Here is an 18,781-nt window from a genome sequence, read left to right on the forward strand (position 1 = left end):
GTTTTGTGCAGCCACCGTTGGATCAACAATTTTGTAAAATACTTAATAAATAGTAAAAAAATTCAGAAAAATGTAAAATTTGGTCTCCAAGCAGATATTAATATGGAGAATAAGATGAACGGTTCGGATCGACCGTTTGAATTTTGAAAACTCGAATATTGAGCCGTAGCATAGAGGCCTCTATGCTATCCATAGCACCCCAGCCTAACTCTATATATATATATATAGATGGGTTATGGTGCATTGCAATGCATAGGCACCCTTGTGCATTGGACCATAAAGCACCGATTCAAAGTCCAAATGACCGATTCAAGCCGTTCATCTTGTTCTCCATATTAATATGTGCTTGGAGACCAAATTTTACATTTTTTTAAATTTGTTAACTATTTTTTTAGATTTATTGAAAATCTGAAAATCCGGTGAACAGTAAAAATTTCTGGACCACCGGATCGGCGATTTTGAAAGTGGCTTAATAAATAGTAAAAAAATTCCAAAAAATGAAAAATTTGGTCTCCAAGCACATATTAATATGGAGAACAAGATGAACGGTTTGGATCGGTCATTTGGACTTTGAATCGGTGATTTATGGTCCAATGCACAAGGGTGTCTATGCATTGCAATGCACCATAGCCCATCTCTCTCTCTCTCTCTCTATATATATATATATATGAGTTGGCTACGGTGCTACGCATAGCATAGAGGGCATCTGTGCAATGACTCAATATTTGAGTTTTCAAAATCCTAACTGTCGATCCAAACCATTCAACATGTTCTGCATATGAATATGCACTTGCAAACCAAATTTTACATTTTTTAGAATTTTTTTACTATTTTTTTAGATATGTAGAAAATCACTAGATCTGCTTTGACATTTGACGGGACAGTGAGAGAGAGAGAGTGGGGAAATCAAATCCGGATTCTTCTCCCACTACAACATAATGGTTTTACTGCGACCGGTCGCAAATATTTGATTTTTTCCAAAAAAAAAAAAAAAAAACCAAAATCAGCGGCGACGATGACTTTCTGCGACCGGCACCTTCGCCGGTCGCAGAAATTTTTTTTTTTTTTAGGTGCCGAAAATTTTCGCAAAGAAAACCCTTATTCGCGCGCAGAACACCCCAAAAAATTTTGCCCCAAATCACGATTTCTCCCTGTCCAGCAGAGCCACCAACCCAAAACCCTAACCAGCGGGGCCACCAGCCGTCACCCCTTCTCCGCCAGTCAGCACCATCTCCATCTCGCGCCGCTAGGGTTCGCTCTCTCCTCCACTCACCTCCATCTCGCGGCGAACCTTCATTGTCGACTTCGGCTACTCTCTCTTCTTCGCTAATGGCGAATTCGGCTACTTTAACAGCTCAATTGTCGAAGGTTTCTACCTTTCCCTCTCCTTCTCTTCAATTTTGTCATAAGTTATGAAATTGATTTTTTTATCTTGTTGTTGCAACATCTTTTTGTGGTCAATTTCCTGGTTTATGCCATAGAATTTATAATAATACAGAATGCAAGAAAAGAACCAAATGAAGAACTTTGACTCAACTAATGTAGATCCAAAATAGTATTTCTTAAAAAAAGTTTCCTACCAGGTCCACATCATGTGTCACTAATATAATTTTGTTTTTATTTTCTTCAACTGGTAACTTCTAATAAATAGGAGCAAAGAGCAAACAAAATAAGCTGAAGCTACAACAAAAATAGGAGAAAGGATCAAGTATACCTTCCCTTTTGTGTTGAAATTGAGGTACCTTTTAATTATTTTATGAGCTATTTATTATCATATTTGTTTATTATTATTTTTTCTGATTCTATACACAACAGCCCTTGCCAAAGAATATCACTAATTAGTACATTTTTGGACTAAATTAGTGATTATATATTCCGAATAATCTCTAAATTTTAATATACATAATTTCATAATTCATTTATATTTTGAAATTTTAGATTCGTTTTAATCGGTCAGATAAAACTAAACGATCATTAATTTAATTAAAAATATATATTTAAGCATAATGATCAATTTAGCAAATTAATCACGTTTTAAAATTTTGAAATATAACAATGACTTTCAAGTAATTAGATTTAAATAAGAACTGGAACTATATTTTTAAATTATGGATATCAAATGTAAATAGAGATCAATTATATAAAATTTTCATACTGAAAATAAAAATTAATTTTACAATATCCATAACATTATACTCTAAATTATATATAAAGTCATTCTAAAATAGAAAAAATTAGAAAAGGGGTCAACTTGATCCCATTCACAATGAATACATCTGCCCTGATTAAAACATTGTATGATTTGAATACTTAACATAAATCAGGTAAGAACTACACGGAATTTTATTTGGATTAGTTTTATCGATTTATGAAATCAAATTCCTTCACAAAAAATTAGGACATATTTCGGCAAGGTAAAAACTGTGGAATTGTGATGAAAAGTAGACAAACGGAGTGTCGGAGTGGAATTATGAAAAGATTTAAAAAAAAAAAAAAAGTATAATTAAAATGAGAATATGCAGTCATACCCACTTTAACCTCACTATTTCATTTGAGTGAAATTGTGAAAGAGTGTTTTTTAACATATTGAAATAGGTGTAATTTAATTCTTTCATTATTTTAAACTTGCTGAATTAAAGAAATAAAAATCATATGAAATAGAAGCTCATTATATTTTCTAGTTTTTCTCTATTATATGCCTTTGCGAACAAGTTCTCAGTGAATCTATCTTGGAGCTAGCCGACATTTTTATTTTTACTCATTTTTTAAAATATTTTAATAAAAATAATCAGGGTTTAGTCAAATTTTTAAAAATGCCCAAACCGCATATATTTTCTGTGGTTTAGATTTACGGTCCCAAACCGCAGAAAATATTTGCGGTTTGGTTTTTTTTTTCACTATAAATACGGGAGAAACTCTAACTTAACAATTTCATCGAAACCGTATTTTTTAACTTAACAATTCCATCGAAACCGTCTACATTATTCACCACCATAATACACATGTCCATTATACTAATTTCTACATGCTCTTACCTTGAGAAGTTAACAATTTCATCAAAATCGTCTCCTCTAACTTAACAATTTCATCATACTGATTTCTACATGCTCTCAGTTTGTGAAGTTTTTGTACTTCCAAGAGCCTATTTGTAAATTTTGAGGGGTTTCTCTGCATATTTCATATAATCAGAGAGGTTTATATGCAAAAGGGCATCATTTAATCATTTTTGGGCTTCATGATTGGTGTTGTTTCACATACACATTTTATCAGTTTTGTCAATGTTTGGAACTTGAGATCTCTCAAACTACTTGAAGGTTTTAGAAGAAATTTCATAGTAATGTTCTATGATGTCAAGACTACATGTCAGTGAGTTTTTATGATTTTTTGGGCATGATTTCATGGTTTAAAGGTCATGCAAAGGCAGGGTAAACTTTAGAGCTGCTGCTGTGTGCACTCTTTTACCAGTTTGGTCAATTTTTGAGACATGATATCTCTTGATCTGTTAGGAGATTTTATATGAAACTTTGCAATCTTGTTCTATGATGTCATGACTACATGTCAGTCAATTTTCATGATTTTTGGAACATGATTTCATGATTTAGAGGTTGTGCAAAGACAGAGGCAAATTTAAAACTGCTGCTATGTGTACACCATTACCAGTTTGGTCAATTTTTGATACCTGATATCTCTTGATCTGTTTGGAGATTTTGTATGAAACTTTGCAGTCTTATTCTATGATGTAAAGACTACATGTCAGTCAATATTCATGATTTTTGGAACATGATTTCATGGTTTAGAGGTTGTGCAAATACAGAGGCAAATTTAAAACTGCTGCTGTGTGCACACCTTTGCTAGTTTGGTCAATTTTTGAGATCTGTTATCTCTTTATCTATTTGGATATTTTGTACGAAACTTTGCAGTCTTATTCTATGATGTTAAGACTGCATGTTAGTCAATTTTTATAATTTTTGAAATACGATTTCATGATTTAGAGGTTGTCCAAAGATATAGGCAAATTTAAAAATGCTGATGTGTGCACACCATTACCAGTTTGGTCAATTTTGGAGACCTGTTATCCCTTGATCTATTTAGAGATTTTGTATGAAACTTTGCAGTATTATTCTATGATGTCAAGACTGCATGTCAGTCAATTTTCATGATTTTCGGAGATGTTTTGTTATGTTAATCAGAGATACAAATTTGGGCTCAGAATCGAACTATGTATTTGAAACTTAGCTCAATTTTGCACCTCTGGTTAACATAGAAAAACATCTCCAAAAATCATGAAAATTAATTGACTTAGAGTATTGATATTATAGAACAAGACTGAAAAGTTTCACACAAAATCTCCAAACAGATCAAGAGATTCCAGGTCTCAAATCAGTATGTTCGAATTGTTAAGTTAGATGAGACGGTTTCAATGGAATTGTTAACTTCTCAAACTGAGAGTATGTTGAAATCAGTATGATGGACAGGTGTATTATGGTGTGGTGAATAATGTAGACGGTTTCAATGAAATTGTTAAGTTAGAGTTTCTCCCATATTTATAGTGCAAAAAAAAGAAAAAACAAACCGCAAATATTTTCTGCGGTTTGAGATCTTAAATCCAAACCGCATAAAATATATGTTGTTTGAGTATTTTTAAAAATTTGGCTAAATTATTTTTAATAAAATAGTTTAGAAAATGGGAAAAAATAAAAATGTCGGTGGAGCTAGTTATAAAACCACGTGCTCTAAATGCAAATTGCTTGAGGAATTATTATAAGCTAGAGGGCTAAAATATGCCACCTCACTATCTTTATTTTATTTTTCCTTTCTCAGTAAAATTTATGTGATCAGTTTCAGCTCCTAACCAGATCTATGTGCAGCTTAATTTTCAGGATTAATTAATGATCATGCGAGAAATCAGGGACCAGCTCAACTTGGTACGTACTTTCATTAAATGGTGGAATTAATTACACCACGGTGCACAAAAAGCTAGATGTGATTTGAATTTGAACTGTCGAGATAGAACAGTAGAAGAGCTGTTTTGAACAGAACAATTTGCAATGATATTAACAGAATAAGTTTGATTTATACCGGCGATTTTTATTAATATCCCTAAAACAAATCAAAATTTTAAAAATGCCCCTGCTCCCAATTTTTTTTTAAAAATGCCCTGACCGCCTGGGCTTCGGGCGGCCCAAAAAAGCCTGTGAGGCGCCGGTCCAAATGGCGGCCCACAACACCAGTGAGGCGCCCCCCCATCTGGCGCCCCATGATTTTTTTGTTTTTTTTTGTTTTTATATAGATCTGATAATTTTGATTTGAAGAATTTTGTGAAGATAAACGGATTAAAATTCATAATAAATCCAGGAATTTAAAATTCAAATACATTACTAAATAATACAGTACCGTCGAGTCCATAGAATAAGGTAACATAAAATTCATACAGCAACAACCAGTTCAAATATCAATTATACAAACTGTTACAGTTAAAACATAAAATACTACAACAACATACAATTGGGGTCTAAGCCTTACGAGACGAGGAGCTTGCTCCCTTTTTTTCCTCAGCCCGACGGACGCACGCAGGACACTCCCACGTAGTGAGACGAGCGTCGTTCAGCAGATCTGCATGCGGGTCCATGCAATTGGGATGAACAGCTTTGCCACATTTATAACAGAAGAACATATCCACCATATCTCCGTTCAGCTCACATAAGCAGCACTGTCCCCATCCAGGTGGAGGGACCCTGTCCACCCAGCCTTCCATTATCATTTTTCTAATTGATGGATCAAGAGTGCTCAGAAATGCTTCTTTATTTTTGGGTGAAAACAATATTTCCAAATTCCTCATCGCGTAGGCTTCAGCCGTCCAAAAATTATTAATGAGTGCTCTTTTTGCTTCGCGTTCGGTTTCAGTTCTTCCTCTATTTTTTCCAACTTTGGGTGCCATTATAACTAGGGTTTGAAGTGACAGCAATTGATTAGGAAGGCTAATTATGTGCGTAATTAAATACTAACTGTACAGTAATCAACGGCTAATTAGAAAATAATTAGAAAATATATAAAAAATAATTGAAATAAATATTTTAAAAATAATTAAAAGAAATATTTAAAAAATAATTACCAAAAATATTTAAAGAATAATTTAAAAAATATTTAAATTACCTGTAGCTGTAGTCGCCCAGAAAATCGCCCGAAATCGTCCGAAATCGCCTTGAGCGCTTTCTCCCTTCTTTCTGCCTTTGAGGTGGAAGGTAGACTGATGTTGGAGTGAGAAGAGAGAGAGAAAAAACGAATAAATAGGCATCCCTAGTGGACCGCCCGTGGCCCAGGCGGTCAGGACCCTAGCAAACCGCCCTTGTCACAGGCGGTCTGCTGGGAGTGCAAACAACATAATACCAACATGAACATAAAATAAAAAAACGTAATGTCAACATAATACAGCAGTCCCATAGTCAAAATACTACAGCCAGAAATATATCACAATAAACAAAAACTCTACAATCATCATCTTCGTCTCCTTCCGGATAGAGACAACCTAGGAGCCGCTACGCCCTTGCCATGCCTGTGCGGCTGCACGCGCCTCTGCGGACTCACATCTCGGAGTGCATCCTCTCCCAAATCCTCCTCATCGTCCCCCATATCCTCATCCTCGTCCCCCGTATACATGTGCTGCGTACCTGTCCTGGCTGCCCGTGGATCAAATCCAGCAGCTGACTCTGCATTGGCGGGCTGTGTACGCAGCTCCCATGGATCTTGCTCCCAGCTTGCAGAATACGTGGATGGAGGCGATGCGCCAAATAATGCAGAGACAAAGCCATCTGCAGTCTGAGATGAACTCCCACCAGCCTCAAAGTCATAAACCCTAAATTGAAGTGTAAACCCTAAATTTTCAAAAAATAATTTTCAAAAAATAAATATGCATATTTTTAAATCATAAACCCTAAATTGAAGTGTAAACCCTAAATTTGTAAGTAATTCACAATTGACAACCATAAACCCTAAATTTAACTATAAACCCTAAATTTTAAAAAAAAATCACAATTCACAACTACAAACCCTAAATTCAACCATATGTCATTCAAGCAATTTTACCATAAATCATAATCCTAAATTCGAGCAATTGCACCAATTCAAGCAATTCAAGCATCCAATTCAAGCAATCAAGCAATTCAACCATCTAATTCAAGCAATCAAGCAATTCAACCATCTAATTCAATCAATCAAGCAATTCAATCATCTAATTCAAGCATCCAATCGAACCAATTCGACCAATTCAATCAATTCAACTAATTACTAACATTTCACCCTAAACATCGAATCAAACAAAACCGAATCACATTACATCATTTAATCACATTTAACCGAAACCCTAAACCCTAATCAAATCGAAAAAAAGAAAACTCACTTGTTCGATCGAGAGAGAAGCGAATCGAGGCGCGAGGCAGAGAGGGGTCGGCTCGGAACGGCTTCTTTCTTCTTCTTTCTTCTCTTTTTTTCTCTTTTTTTCTCTTTTTTTCCTCTTTTTTTCGGCAGAAACAATGGGGGAGAGAGAGGAGGGGCGGCTCAGATGGTGGGGTTATAGTTGGGCAGTGGGGCGCCAGATGGGGGGGCGCCTCACTTGGCTTATGGGGCGCCAGATGGGGGGGCGCCTCACTGGTGTTGTGGGCCGCCATTTGGGCCGGCGCCTCAGAGGCTTTTTTGGGCCGCCCGAAGCCCAGGCGGTCAGGGCATTTTTAAAAAAAAATTGGGAGCAGGGGCATTTTTAAAATTTTGATTTGTTTTAGGGATATTAATAAAAATCGCCGGATTTATACAGCTCACAATTTATATTTTTTATTTTTATTTTATTATTTGTGTGATCGATGTATAAAATCAAAACAGCATTATTAATATTTTTATCCTAATTTATCCAGCAGTTATTTTTTTTGTTTCTTTTTATTTAATTTTGTGTCTGTTGGTTCGAGCTCTAAGTTCCACCTTTGAACTAAAAGTTTCATAAAGCAAAAAAAGAAGAACATATAGCTGAAATAGGCATTGATAAGCAGAATATCTTTCTTGGGTTAATAAAATTTTGTTCTATGTTGTTGTTAACTTATGTCAGCTTTTTTTTATTTTATTTTTCGAGGACTGAAAAGTATTATTATTTATAAAATTATAAAATGTAAAAGATAAAAAATTTAATTTTTATTTATATGGAGGCTGGAAAACTCTAAGCACTTTTAAATTACTGACTTGCACTTGGACATTTCACAATGACTAAATGTCATTTATTTTGATTCATTACAGATACAATCCCAATCAGAATGAATAGAGATATTAATTAATAATAAAGACCCTAAAATCATCACTATATGAAAGAACATCAAAAAATGTTTTTGCAACAAAGAAAGTGATCTCTAACCACATTTAATTTACAATTTCTATCACGCAGCAAACCCAATATCTATACAAAGTTCAAGTAATAACTTGGAATTACAAGCAAAACACGAAACAATTGGCATGACAAGAGAGAATAAATATTGGATTTGCTTCCACTACTACAAAAAAAATATTTTTCCCATTGCTCCTTTACCATCGGATGTGCTTCCGCATAGTACGTCACGACTCACGAGTGGCAGCGCTGTAATTACGTTGAACATTTTACCGTCTGTTCTGGATAACAAACCGATGGCATTGATGGACCCCCTCCTTTGCCATCGGTTAAATTTCACGAACAGTTAGTACTAGGCGACTTTTCTACATCGGTTTGGCTAAACGGACGATGGCACTGAGGAGATTACTTTACCATCTAGTTGTTTCATGATCCGTTGGTTTTGGGTTGATCAACACTGTTTGGTATCTTTACTAAACCGATGTTGTATTTTTTGATTGGCAACTATGATAATTAAATAATTGGAATATTGGTCATGCGGGTACATCAATTTAACTGATGGTGTTACTAATACAAAAAAACACATTTAATTACTACATATATATCACATTTAATCATTATAATGAAATAATTATTTAATAACATACATAATCCCAAATCAATAATATCTAATTAATTAAGGATCATTAACCACATCAATTGAAATTTTTTTGTTATATTTTTTTAACAGAAAAGTTCATAATTAACCAAGAGAGTAACATATATATATATAGAGATGAGCTACCGTGAGTTGCGAAGTAAAGCTACTATTTTACTTCACACTCATATTTTGCGATTTTAAAGTTCAACACGTCGATCTGAACCGTTCATCCTGTTCTCCATATTGAAATGTGCTTGGAAACCAAATTTTATATTTATTGGAACTTTTTTTACTATTTATTAAGCCACTTTGAAAATCGCCGATCCAGTGGTCCAGAAATTTTTACTGTTTTACTGTTCACCCGGATTTTCAGATTTTCAAAGTGGCTTAATAAATAGTAAAATATTCCAAAAAATGTAAAATTTGGTCTCCGAGCACATTTCAATATGGACATCACATTTAACAGTTCGAATCGACATTTTGAACTTTGAAAATAAAGATATTGCGTGAAGTAGAAACGCGTTTTACATCGCACCTCACCATAGCCCATCTCAGAGAGAGAGAGAGAGAGAGTAAGGCTTCGCTACTTCGTGAATTAACTGGCGTGTTTTAATTCGCGCTCATATCTCTAGTTTCGAAATCCAAATAGCCGATCCAAACCGTTAGATGTTTAATCTATATTAAAATGTGCTTGGAGACCAAATTTTACATTTTTCTAGAATTTTTTTACTATTTATTAAGATGGTTTGAAAATTGTTGTTTTTATTAAAATTTTGCACCATTAAAAAATAACGATTTCCAAACCATCTTAATAAATAGTAAAAAAATTTCAAAAAATATAAAATTTGGTCTCCAAGCACATTTTAATATAGATTAAACATCTAACGGTTTGGATCAGCTATTTGGACTTCGAAATTAGAGGTATGAGCGCAAATTAAAACACCCTCATTAATTCACGAAATAGCGTAGCCTTACTCTCTCTCTCTCTTTATATATATATGGCACGGCTAATTTGTTGCCGGCAGCATTTCTGTCGGCGGTGCTGCCGCCGTTTTTTTTATTTTCTGATGTCCAAACAACAAATCCAAACCGTTAGATGTTTAATCTATACTATAATCTACTACTGATTTTTTACTCTATACTATATATATATAGGGTCTGTCTAAATTGCTGCTGGCAGCATTTCGGCAGAGGTGCTACCGGGGCTATATTTAGCCGTGTGATGTCCAAACAACAAATCCAAACAGTTAGATGTTTAATCTATATTATAATCTACTTGGAGACCAAATTTTATATTTTTTGGAATTTTTTTACTATATATTAAGCTGGTTTGAAAACCGCTGATTTCAGTAAATTTCTGCAGCATTGAAATCAGCGGTTTTCAAACCAGCTTAATATATAGTAAAAAAATTCCAAAAAATGTAAAATTTGGTCTCCAAGTAGATTATAATATAGATTAAACATCTAACGGTTTAGATTTGTCGTTTGAACATCAAAAAATAGAAAAAACAGTGGCAGCACCACCGGCAGAAATGCTGCCGGCAGCAAATTAGCCACAGCCTATATATATATATATATATATATATATAGAGTGTGGCTAATTTGCTACCGGAAGCACTTCGGCCGAGGTGCTTCCGGGGTTATATTTTAGTGTGTAATGATCAAACAACAAATCTAAACCGCTAGATGTTCAATCTATTATAAAATCTGCTTGGAGACCAAATTTTACATTTTTCGGAATTTTTTTACTATTTATTAAGCTGGTTTGAAAATCGTTGTTTTTATTAAATTTCTGAAGCATTGAAAACAGTGGTTTTCAAACCAGCTTAATAAATAGTAAAAAAATTCCAAAATATGTAAAATTTGGTCTCCAAGCAGATTTTATAATATATTGGACATCTAATGGTTTAGTTTTGTTGTTTGATCATCACATACTGAAATATAACCCCGGAAGCACCTCAGCCGAAGTGCTTCCGGTAGCAAATTAGCCACACTATATATATATCACTAGCTATAAAAAGCTAGCTAGCTTATTAATTACTAGAGAATACTCTTGAAACTTTAAATTAAACAGATCTAAGGTCAACGAAATTAAACTAATGAAGTTCATAATAATTAAGTTTTTGTAACTAATTAGAGTAACAGAACTATACATGCAAGAAAGTTAATTAAATATCCAAAATAATAGATCCCAATTCAACATATACATATATTACAAAACATTCAAATTAGTTATACATGCATCGATCCATACACAAAATATGTTGTTCATCCATACATGCATCCATCCAAATTAATTTAGCAAACAAACAACAAATCACAGCACACTAATAAGCATATATATGATCAGCTGGACATGATGCATTTTCTACCAAAAGATAATTAAACCTATCCAAATGTTCATAAGCCACACACACTAGGGGCTGAGGTATATCGATCACTAGCTAATAACAAAAAATATTCTCCGCCTTCATAAGTACAACTGCGTAGACCTCATACAACAAGTATCATAGCAATAACGGTCAAACATCACACTTGAAAATAGTCATTCCTGTTGGCTATAACCCATCCCCTCCTCTGTTCGAAACTTTATTCTACATAAGACACAATCTTGTTGATCAATTCTACCATTGACAACTAAAGCATAGTATCTAAAGTTTCTCAATTCCCCTTTACCAAACATGAGATACTGAATCGCTCGTCTCACCATGGTATCAAACCTCAAAAACTTAACCTCAACCATCTGGAGATCTCTTATGACAGATGCTTCAATCATCGGGACTGGAACTATAGTTTTTGAGTGAGTCTATGGTACTATGCATATTACGATTTGGCACTGTGCTACGGCTCTATATTCGAGTTTTCAAATCCTAACGGTCGATCCGAACCGTTCATCTTGTTCTCCATATTAATATGTGTTTGGAGACCAAATTTTACATTTTTTGAAATTTCTTTACTATTTTTTTAGATTTATTGAAGATCACTGTTTTTGGATGGTCCAGAATATTCAGATCAAGTGATTTTCTAAATATCTAAAAAAATAGTAAACAAATTTCAAAAAATGTAAAATTTGGTCTCCAAACACATATTAATATGGAGAACAAGATGAACGGTTCGGATCGACCGTTAGGATTTGAAAACTCGAATATAGAGCCGTAGCACGGTAACAACCCGTGATATGCATAGTACCATAGACTCACTCATAGTTTTTTCTCATTCTTCATAATCATTATCACACAACTGCAACAAATAGTTGATCAATTGATATATAACTAGCTAGCTAGATTAATTATGATCTTTACTTAATGTAAATAACAAATTTAAAATGAACAGAAGCGTTATGTATTTGGAAACTTACACAGACTGATGTTGTACTAGTTCAAGTTTTGTCAGCTCTGGAGAGCTCTCTATGGTCCAATCTCGCATTTCAAAATATGAATAAAAACACAGGATAGAACAGTCAAGTTTTCAAATCTATGGTGCATTTCCGACAGCTCCTGTCCTAACAGATCCTACATATGTTTTGAATTAATATAAAATTTATATACAATTAAACATAAGTCAGAATAACCTATGTATAGATTTACATTAATTAATTGAGGAGGGATTCAATTACACCATGTTATTGTGTGAGTGTGACACATCTTAACACCATATTTTTATAAGTCTACATCCATAAAACTCAACAAAGTTTCTAAATAACTATTAACCACTTTTTAGAAACTAAGGCCTCTAAAGTTTCTAACTCTCACATCTCTGAAACTAATTTTAGAATTTCTATTAGGCCACATAAGCTACAAATTAAAAAGGAGAAATAATTTGAGCTAATTATTTAGTCAGCATGGAGTTTATAAATAGTTTCTTAATAAGAAACTTAATTTACTGCAGAGTTTCTAAATAAGAAACTCTCTCACATACCTGAAACTGAATAAGAAACTGCCACATCAAATTAGAAACTCTATTAGTTTCAAGGATGTAGATGCAAGCAAATTTTAAAACCTAAACAGATGATCTGAACCGTTCAACATGATCTGAACCGTTCAAAATGTGGTTGGAGACCAAATGTTATATTTTTTGAATTTTTTTAGTATTTATTAAGATGTGTACAAAATTGTTGTTTTCAGACAATTTTGAACCATTAAAAAACAACAATTTTAAAAAATTCTAAATAAATAGTAATAAATTTTCAAAAAAATGTAAAATTTGATCTCCGAGCACATTTTAATATGGACATCACGTTGAACGGTCTGGATCGACTATTTGAATTTTACAATCACAAAAATAACTTATAAAAATTTGGTGTCAAGATGTGTCATCATAAAATATAGTGGTGTAATTAATTGGATCCCTCCTCTAATTAATTATATTGTAAAAAGATACGATCAAGATATATAGGTGTGCATACACGGTGCAAATGGCATATGGGGAAAAACTCCATAATGTGAACATCCTTAATCTTGTGAAGTAAAGAAGTGATCCCCTCCACAGTAGGTTTAATTCCTGAACCAAATTTCAAGGATGGGTAAAGAGGTCCAGAGGTTCTTCCACCTCTTCGCCAACATGCACGTACGCACCGCCTCGCCAGTTTGGAGCGGCTCTAAGATTTTGCAAAGTATATCATCGGACAAAGAACTTATGTAGTTGCTCATTGCAAAGAGGAACTAGTGAGAAGAGAGCTCTGGAAGAAGAAGAAGAGGTAGGTGAGGTGATCGATCATAGCACACTAAATGAAGGAAGAAGAAGAGTGTTGGAGTGACTTTAATTTTGATTAGACAACCATCTTGATCAGAAATTAAACCTTCTCAAGTAACGCACGGTTTGAATTTAAATCCAACCATTGTATGTGAGATAGCACGAATATTAAATCATACAGTTACAAATCAAACGGTCATTTTGTAAACTACAAAATTTCATGTACCTTTGCCCGGGATCCGCTTCTTTAATATATAGATAGATAGATAGATCATACGTAAAGTATAGTCTGTGCTGTGAATTGTTTTTAGTGTTTGCTGATTGAGATAGGATAAGCAATAAGGTACTTTACATATACTACATACAGTACGGCTCCAGATTTGGTTCTCTGGTTTTTTGATAGTTGGATTGTTGAGTAATAAAACATTTATATTATAGATAGTTCATTTTTCACTCTAATCTTTCTAATGGCTGTCTCAGTTCTAATTCATTTACAATATTCAAAGCACAAAAAGGGGACCCTTTTATATCAAACATCAAGAAGAATGATGTTTTAATGCTCAGCATTCCTTTTAAAAGATAAATGCTTCCACTTAACTGATGATTTGATTTGATTTAATTCACGTGAGCTAATTATAATAACATAGGTGGAAAAGCTGTTCTGCTACTCCGAAGAAATTGACAATTATGATTTGATTTTAGAAGGCAATTTATTTCAATTTGTACAACAATTCAGAGAGTAATTGTAGTCTGATATTCTGGTAAAGGAGTTCACTGCTTTGAAAAATCCTACTTTTGCTAGTCTCCTACAGTTGCAATGACGTTCTTGACAGATTCAACCAATAGTGCTGAGACTGTTAAAACCTTGCTTTTACAAACATTGGCCAGTAAGGGATTACAAAAGATATTTAAAGGATGGCTGATGTTAATCATGAATAATAGCATTAAGAGATAAAACAAAACAAAATAAGAGAGGAAGAGAACAGTACTAGTAAGTGTTAATCGTTTTCTTCACGTAAGTTGCTGGGGCCTTTTTAGTACCAGTTGCTTAAACAGGAAGAGCAGGAGACCATGAGATTAGATGGCAATCAAGGGCAGCCAGAAGGCACAGTTGCTTAAGATTCAGAAGCTCAATTTTGTGTTTGATTGTATAGCTAACTTGTTAAGGTGCTCGGGACTAAAATGTAAAATTTGCATTTTAGATTCACGTACACTGTAGACATAGCATAGAGGATAGTGTCACCCATGATAAGTGTTGATTGTTAGAACTAATACTAATGTATTTGAAAGGGTGTACATCAGTACAAAACATTTTGCTTCAGCAATCAAACCAGTAAGGCCTCTTATTTCACAAAAGAAAAAGGACGGGGCGAGGGTTGGAGGAACAAGGCCTCCGATGGCCCATGCTCCTCTCTGTGCAAGCAAATGGTACACATGGGAAAATAAAAAAGAAATAGAAAGCAAACATATATGTCAAGGGAAGCTACCAGCCTAGTAACCAATTCATTTCTCTAATTTCAGAAAAAAAAAAAAACATGTAAATTTCAAATCAGAAATTAAATACCAAGCAATTAGACAGCAATCAATCCGAGCTCAGAGCATCTCAGTTAATCGTATCATGAAGGACCCTAGTGCCAAGGCATCAATCACAATGCAAGAACTCTCAAACAGCTCCTCAAAATTCTCTGCACTGAATTCTTGAGCCGCAGCCTTGAATACAGCCCCAAATTCATTCCCTTTCACAGCCCCAATTCTGGGCTTATTGCAAACCCCTACAACCAAAACTCGGTTCTTCTCTTTGGACATACAGCAGCAAATTAGTGGCTTCACCTTTGCACCTCTCTCTTTCAAAGCATCCAGCAGGAAATAACAAAACTTTGTTAAAGCCAGAGGATGCCCTAGTTTCTCCACATCAACTGGATCCTCCAATTTGACCCACCTAAACTTGCGCCCACTTCGAATAAACCCGCTTTTGGTTATTGCCTTGCTACCTTGACTTAATATAGCCATCTGCACCTCAATTGCAATTTTCATTCCTTTTTTCAGTTTATCCAAGTTATTCAGGGACAATGCTGAATATGCATCCCAGAAATTACCAGGTTTCGATTCTAAAAGTGCCGTCACACCATAAACCACATCAGCAGCTGACAATTTGAATCCAAACCCATGAACCCGCATGAAACTCCTGTAATACAGATCTGTTAACCCATATTCTGGCAAAAACCGTTCAAACTCATCCCGCATCTTAGTTTTCACCTCTTTACTCATGTACAGAAATTTCTTCTGGCAATCCATTAATGGGAACCCCATCCGGGCAAGTAACAGCTTCAGCTTTTTCAACCCGTTATCACTCCAAGTTCGCAATTTAGTTGCAATGTAAGAGGAATTAAGCATTGAATCATAGAGGCTCCACTCGCGGAGCAGCATCAGCTTTGGCTCATCTTCATAGGCTATCCGTGAATTTTCAGGTGCATTGATTATTGTCCCATCTTTGAACTTAATTTGACTTACGGATTCTAAGTTGCCATAACTGTTGATGTGTTGCTCTAATTCCATGACCGAGGCCTGGTACCTTTCATTTGTCAACCTTTCATGTACAAATTGGTCGGTGAGAGAAACACATGCTAGCCAGAGTAGCTCATTCGTGCTTTTCCTGAGAGAGTGTGCGAGTTCAAACAGCAAACAGCCAGAGGGCTTACCATGAAAGGTGCCGATTTTGTAGTACTCTCTCTTGAGCCTTCTGTAAAATCTTACTGGGTCAGATTCAGCTTCCTCAGAGACCCGCCTCCGCTTCGTCTTCCTTCCTTCCCCGTCCTCCAAATCAGAATCGGATTCAGATTCACTGTCAGAACTTGAATCCTCCTCCAATTCATCATCTGAATCCAGAGTGGAGCAATTTGCCACAACCGAGATTTCAAAATCATACGACAGATCAGCTTGATTCTCATCATCAGCTGTGTAGAGAACCACCACTCGGTCATTCTGCTGGCTCAAATTGTGTAGATGGATCGGGCGGTGGCTGTCAATTACAAAAACGCGGGAACGGCTATCAGGTCTCAGGTCCAAGATTCGATTCAGATCATGGCTGGATCCCCAATTAATGAGCAAGAGACAGAGGTTTTGGTCTTTGCTGGAGGAAAGAAGAGAGTTCTTGGCTATATCGGAGAAAGAGGAGACCGGGTAAACTGAGAAGAGAATCGAATCGGTGGAGAGAATGTGAGTTATTATCTTGAGCGCGCAGAGCGAGTCGGTGTCAGAGGCTGAGGGAAAGATTAGAAGCGGCGAGGTGGCGGAGGCGGCCGCCGCAGCTCGTAGGTCGGAGTAGAAAGACTCGGCCTTTATCGATCTCACCATCTTTCTTACATGGAATTTCCCGGTGGGGGAGGAGAGTGTGTGTGAACTGTGAAATGTTTCTTTTCTTCTTGAAATGGAGGGAGATCTGAAATTTTGGTGGAATCCCTCGATTTCGATTTCGAAGTAGTTCGAATTTTCGCGAGCTCCCGCGAAAAAACGAAAAAAGAGCGCTCGGTGCGAAATTAGCTGATAATTGAAATTGAGTGTGTGTTCAACACTTCAACTTTTCAATTCATCACATGATTTATCGCTGTCACAGATTAATTAAGTGATTACGGTAGGGGTATTTTGGGTATTCTTTTTAAGCTTCTTTTGTCTATGTCTAATTGTCTCTGTCTATGTGGCTGTGTGGGAAAGAAATTTATGAGAAGATGGTTCAATCATTCAATGCTCTGGTTGGTTTTAACTTTTAACGAGTTTTCTCACCTATATTTATTTTATCTTGATCTTCTGCGGCCAGTGTAATTGCTACATAATGTAGCGATCAATAATTTTTCATCTTTTATTAGTTTTATATTTTAGGAGTTCTACTCCAAATGACACGTCATCCGAAGAATCTGCAAGATATACTCATACACGTCAAACTTTTTCATTGTATCTTCTTTTCAAAAATTGGTAATATTTTTATCTTATACAGGATTTTTTTTGTCTTTTAAATGTTTTGAGTTGAAACTTGCATCAAAAATTGTTGTCCTTTATATGTTATATGATAAACGTACAGCATAATATCACATTTAAAATGTTGAGTTTTTATTGTAATTTATTTTAGTAAAGCTGTCAGTCGTCGTAATCCATAGTGTTTCATTTAGACTCAACATCTGCCATAAAAATGACAAAGGCTGTAATCCATAGCGTTTTCATTTTAAGAATTGTGACCTCAACAAGCTTAATTACCTACCTGCAATGCTGCATACTAAATTGGGAGCATAGGTTGTGTTTCATCTTTAGATGAGACGCAGCTATTATCTACGTTTCTTATAAAAAAATTATAATTTTCTCAAATTCATATCAGTTTTGTTTATTATTTTTTTAAATATGATAACTAGAAAAAATTCGGATGAGAAACAACTAAATATATTTAGATATATAATTCAATAAACACGGTTTCAGTTCAAACACAATTAAAGCTATCACGACAAGAGATACAAACTCGTTAAATCTAGTGCAATTTGAATCGAACATCCTCCCAAACTCCCAAAGACAAATATCCTCTTTAACAACAATGAGAACACACACAATTGATGCTTTGTTGCAGCTAGAAAACAACAAAAAGGCTAGAGGAACATTACTGGTAGCGATGTTTGTCATCCGGAAAGAAATATGTGCACGCATATTCCAAGATAACAACAAAAATCTAGAAGAATTGATAGAGCAAGTGGCGTATTTGTTACAACGCCATGGACAACAGGCGGGAGGAATATGACTTTTCAGTGTATTTCATTTTATGTGTCTTTTTATCCGTTTATTAGCTTTAACTTTTCTAGTTTACGTTTAATTTTAACTTCTTTCATTTTGTTTTTTAGCTCAAGTTTGTTTGAGTGACTTGTGTTTATTTTCACTTTTTGCAACTACAAATTTTTTGTAACCGTAATTATCAATCAAATATGGACTAGACTCTTATTTTTCCTAAAAAAAAAATTGTAAAAGATTTCCTTTCCTTTACAGTTTGAGATTAATTCCTAGTCAATTTGAAATTCGAACTAGTGCAGGTATTATTGGGCTTTGAGATTCGT

At 34.8% G+C, this 18,781-nt stretch overlaps 1 protein-coding gene across 1 annotated transcript; it reads right to left on the reverse strand.

Moving 5' to 3' along the window:
- Window positions 1-15,189: 15,189 nt before the first annotated feature.
- On the reverse strand, window positions 15,190-17,059 carry CDC45 (cell division cycle 45). Its single transcript, XM_078324431.1, has one exon. It carries the CDS (start codon window positions 17,046-17,048, stop codon window positions 15,288-15,290), a length of 1,761 nt encoding a protein of 586 aa, XP_078180557.1. The 5' UTR covers window positions 17,049-17,059; the 3' UTR covers window positions 15,190-15,287.
- Between the last annotated feature and the right edge of the window lie 1,722 nt (window positions 17,060-18,781).

Source organism: Carex rostrata, chromosome 23 (genome assembly GCF_964058835.1).
Source record: "Carex rostrata chromosome 23, lpCarRost1.2, whole genome shotgun sequence".
NCBI classification, from domain to species: Eukaryota; Viridiplantae; Streptophyta; class Magnoliopsida; order Poales; family Cyperaceae; genus Carex; species Carex rostrata.

Bases quoted from the DNA above. Each gene is read 5' to 3' on its own strand.
- CDC45 (XM_078324431.1), bottom strand. From the start codon at position 17,048: ATGGTGAGATCGATAAAGGCCGAGTCTTTCTACTCCGACCTACGAGCT.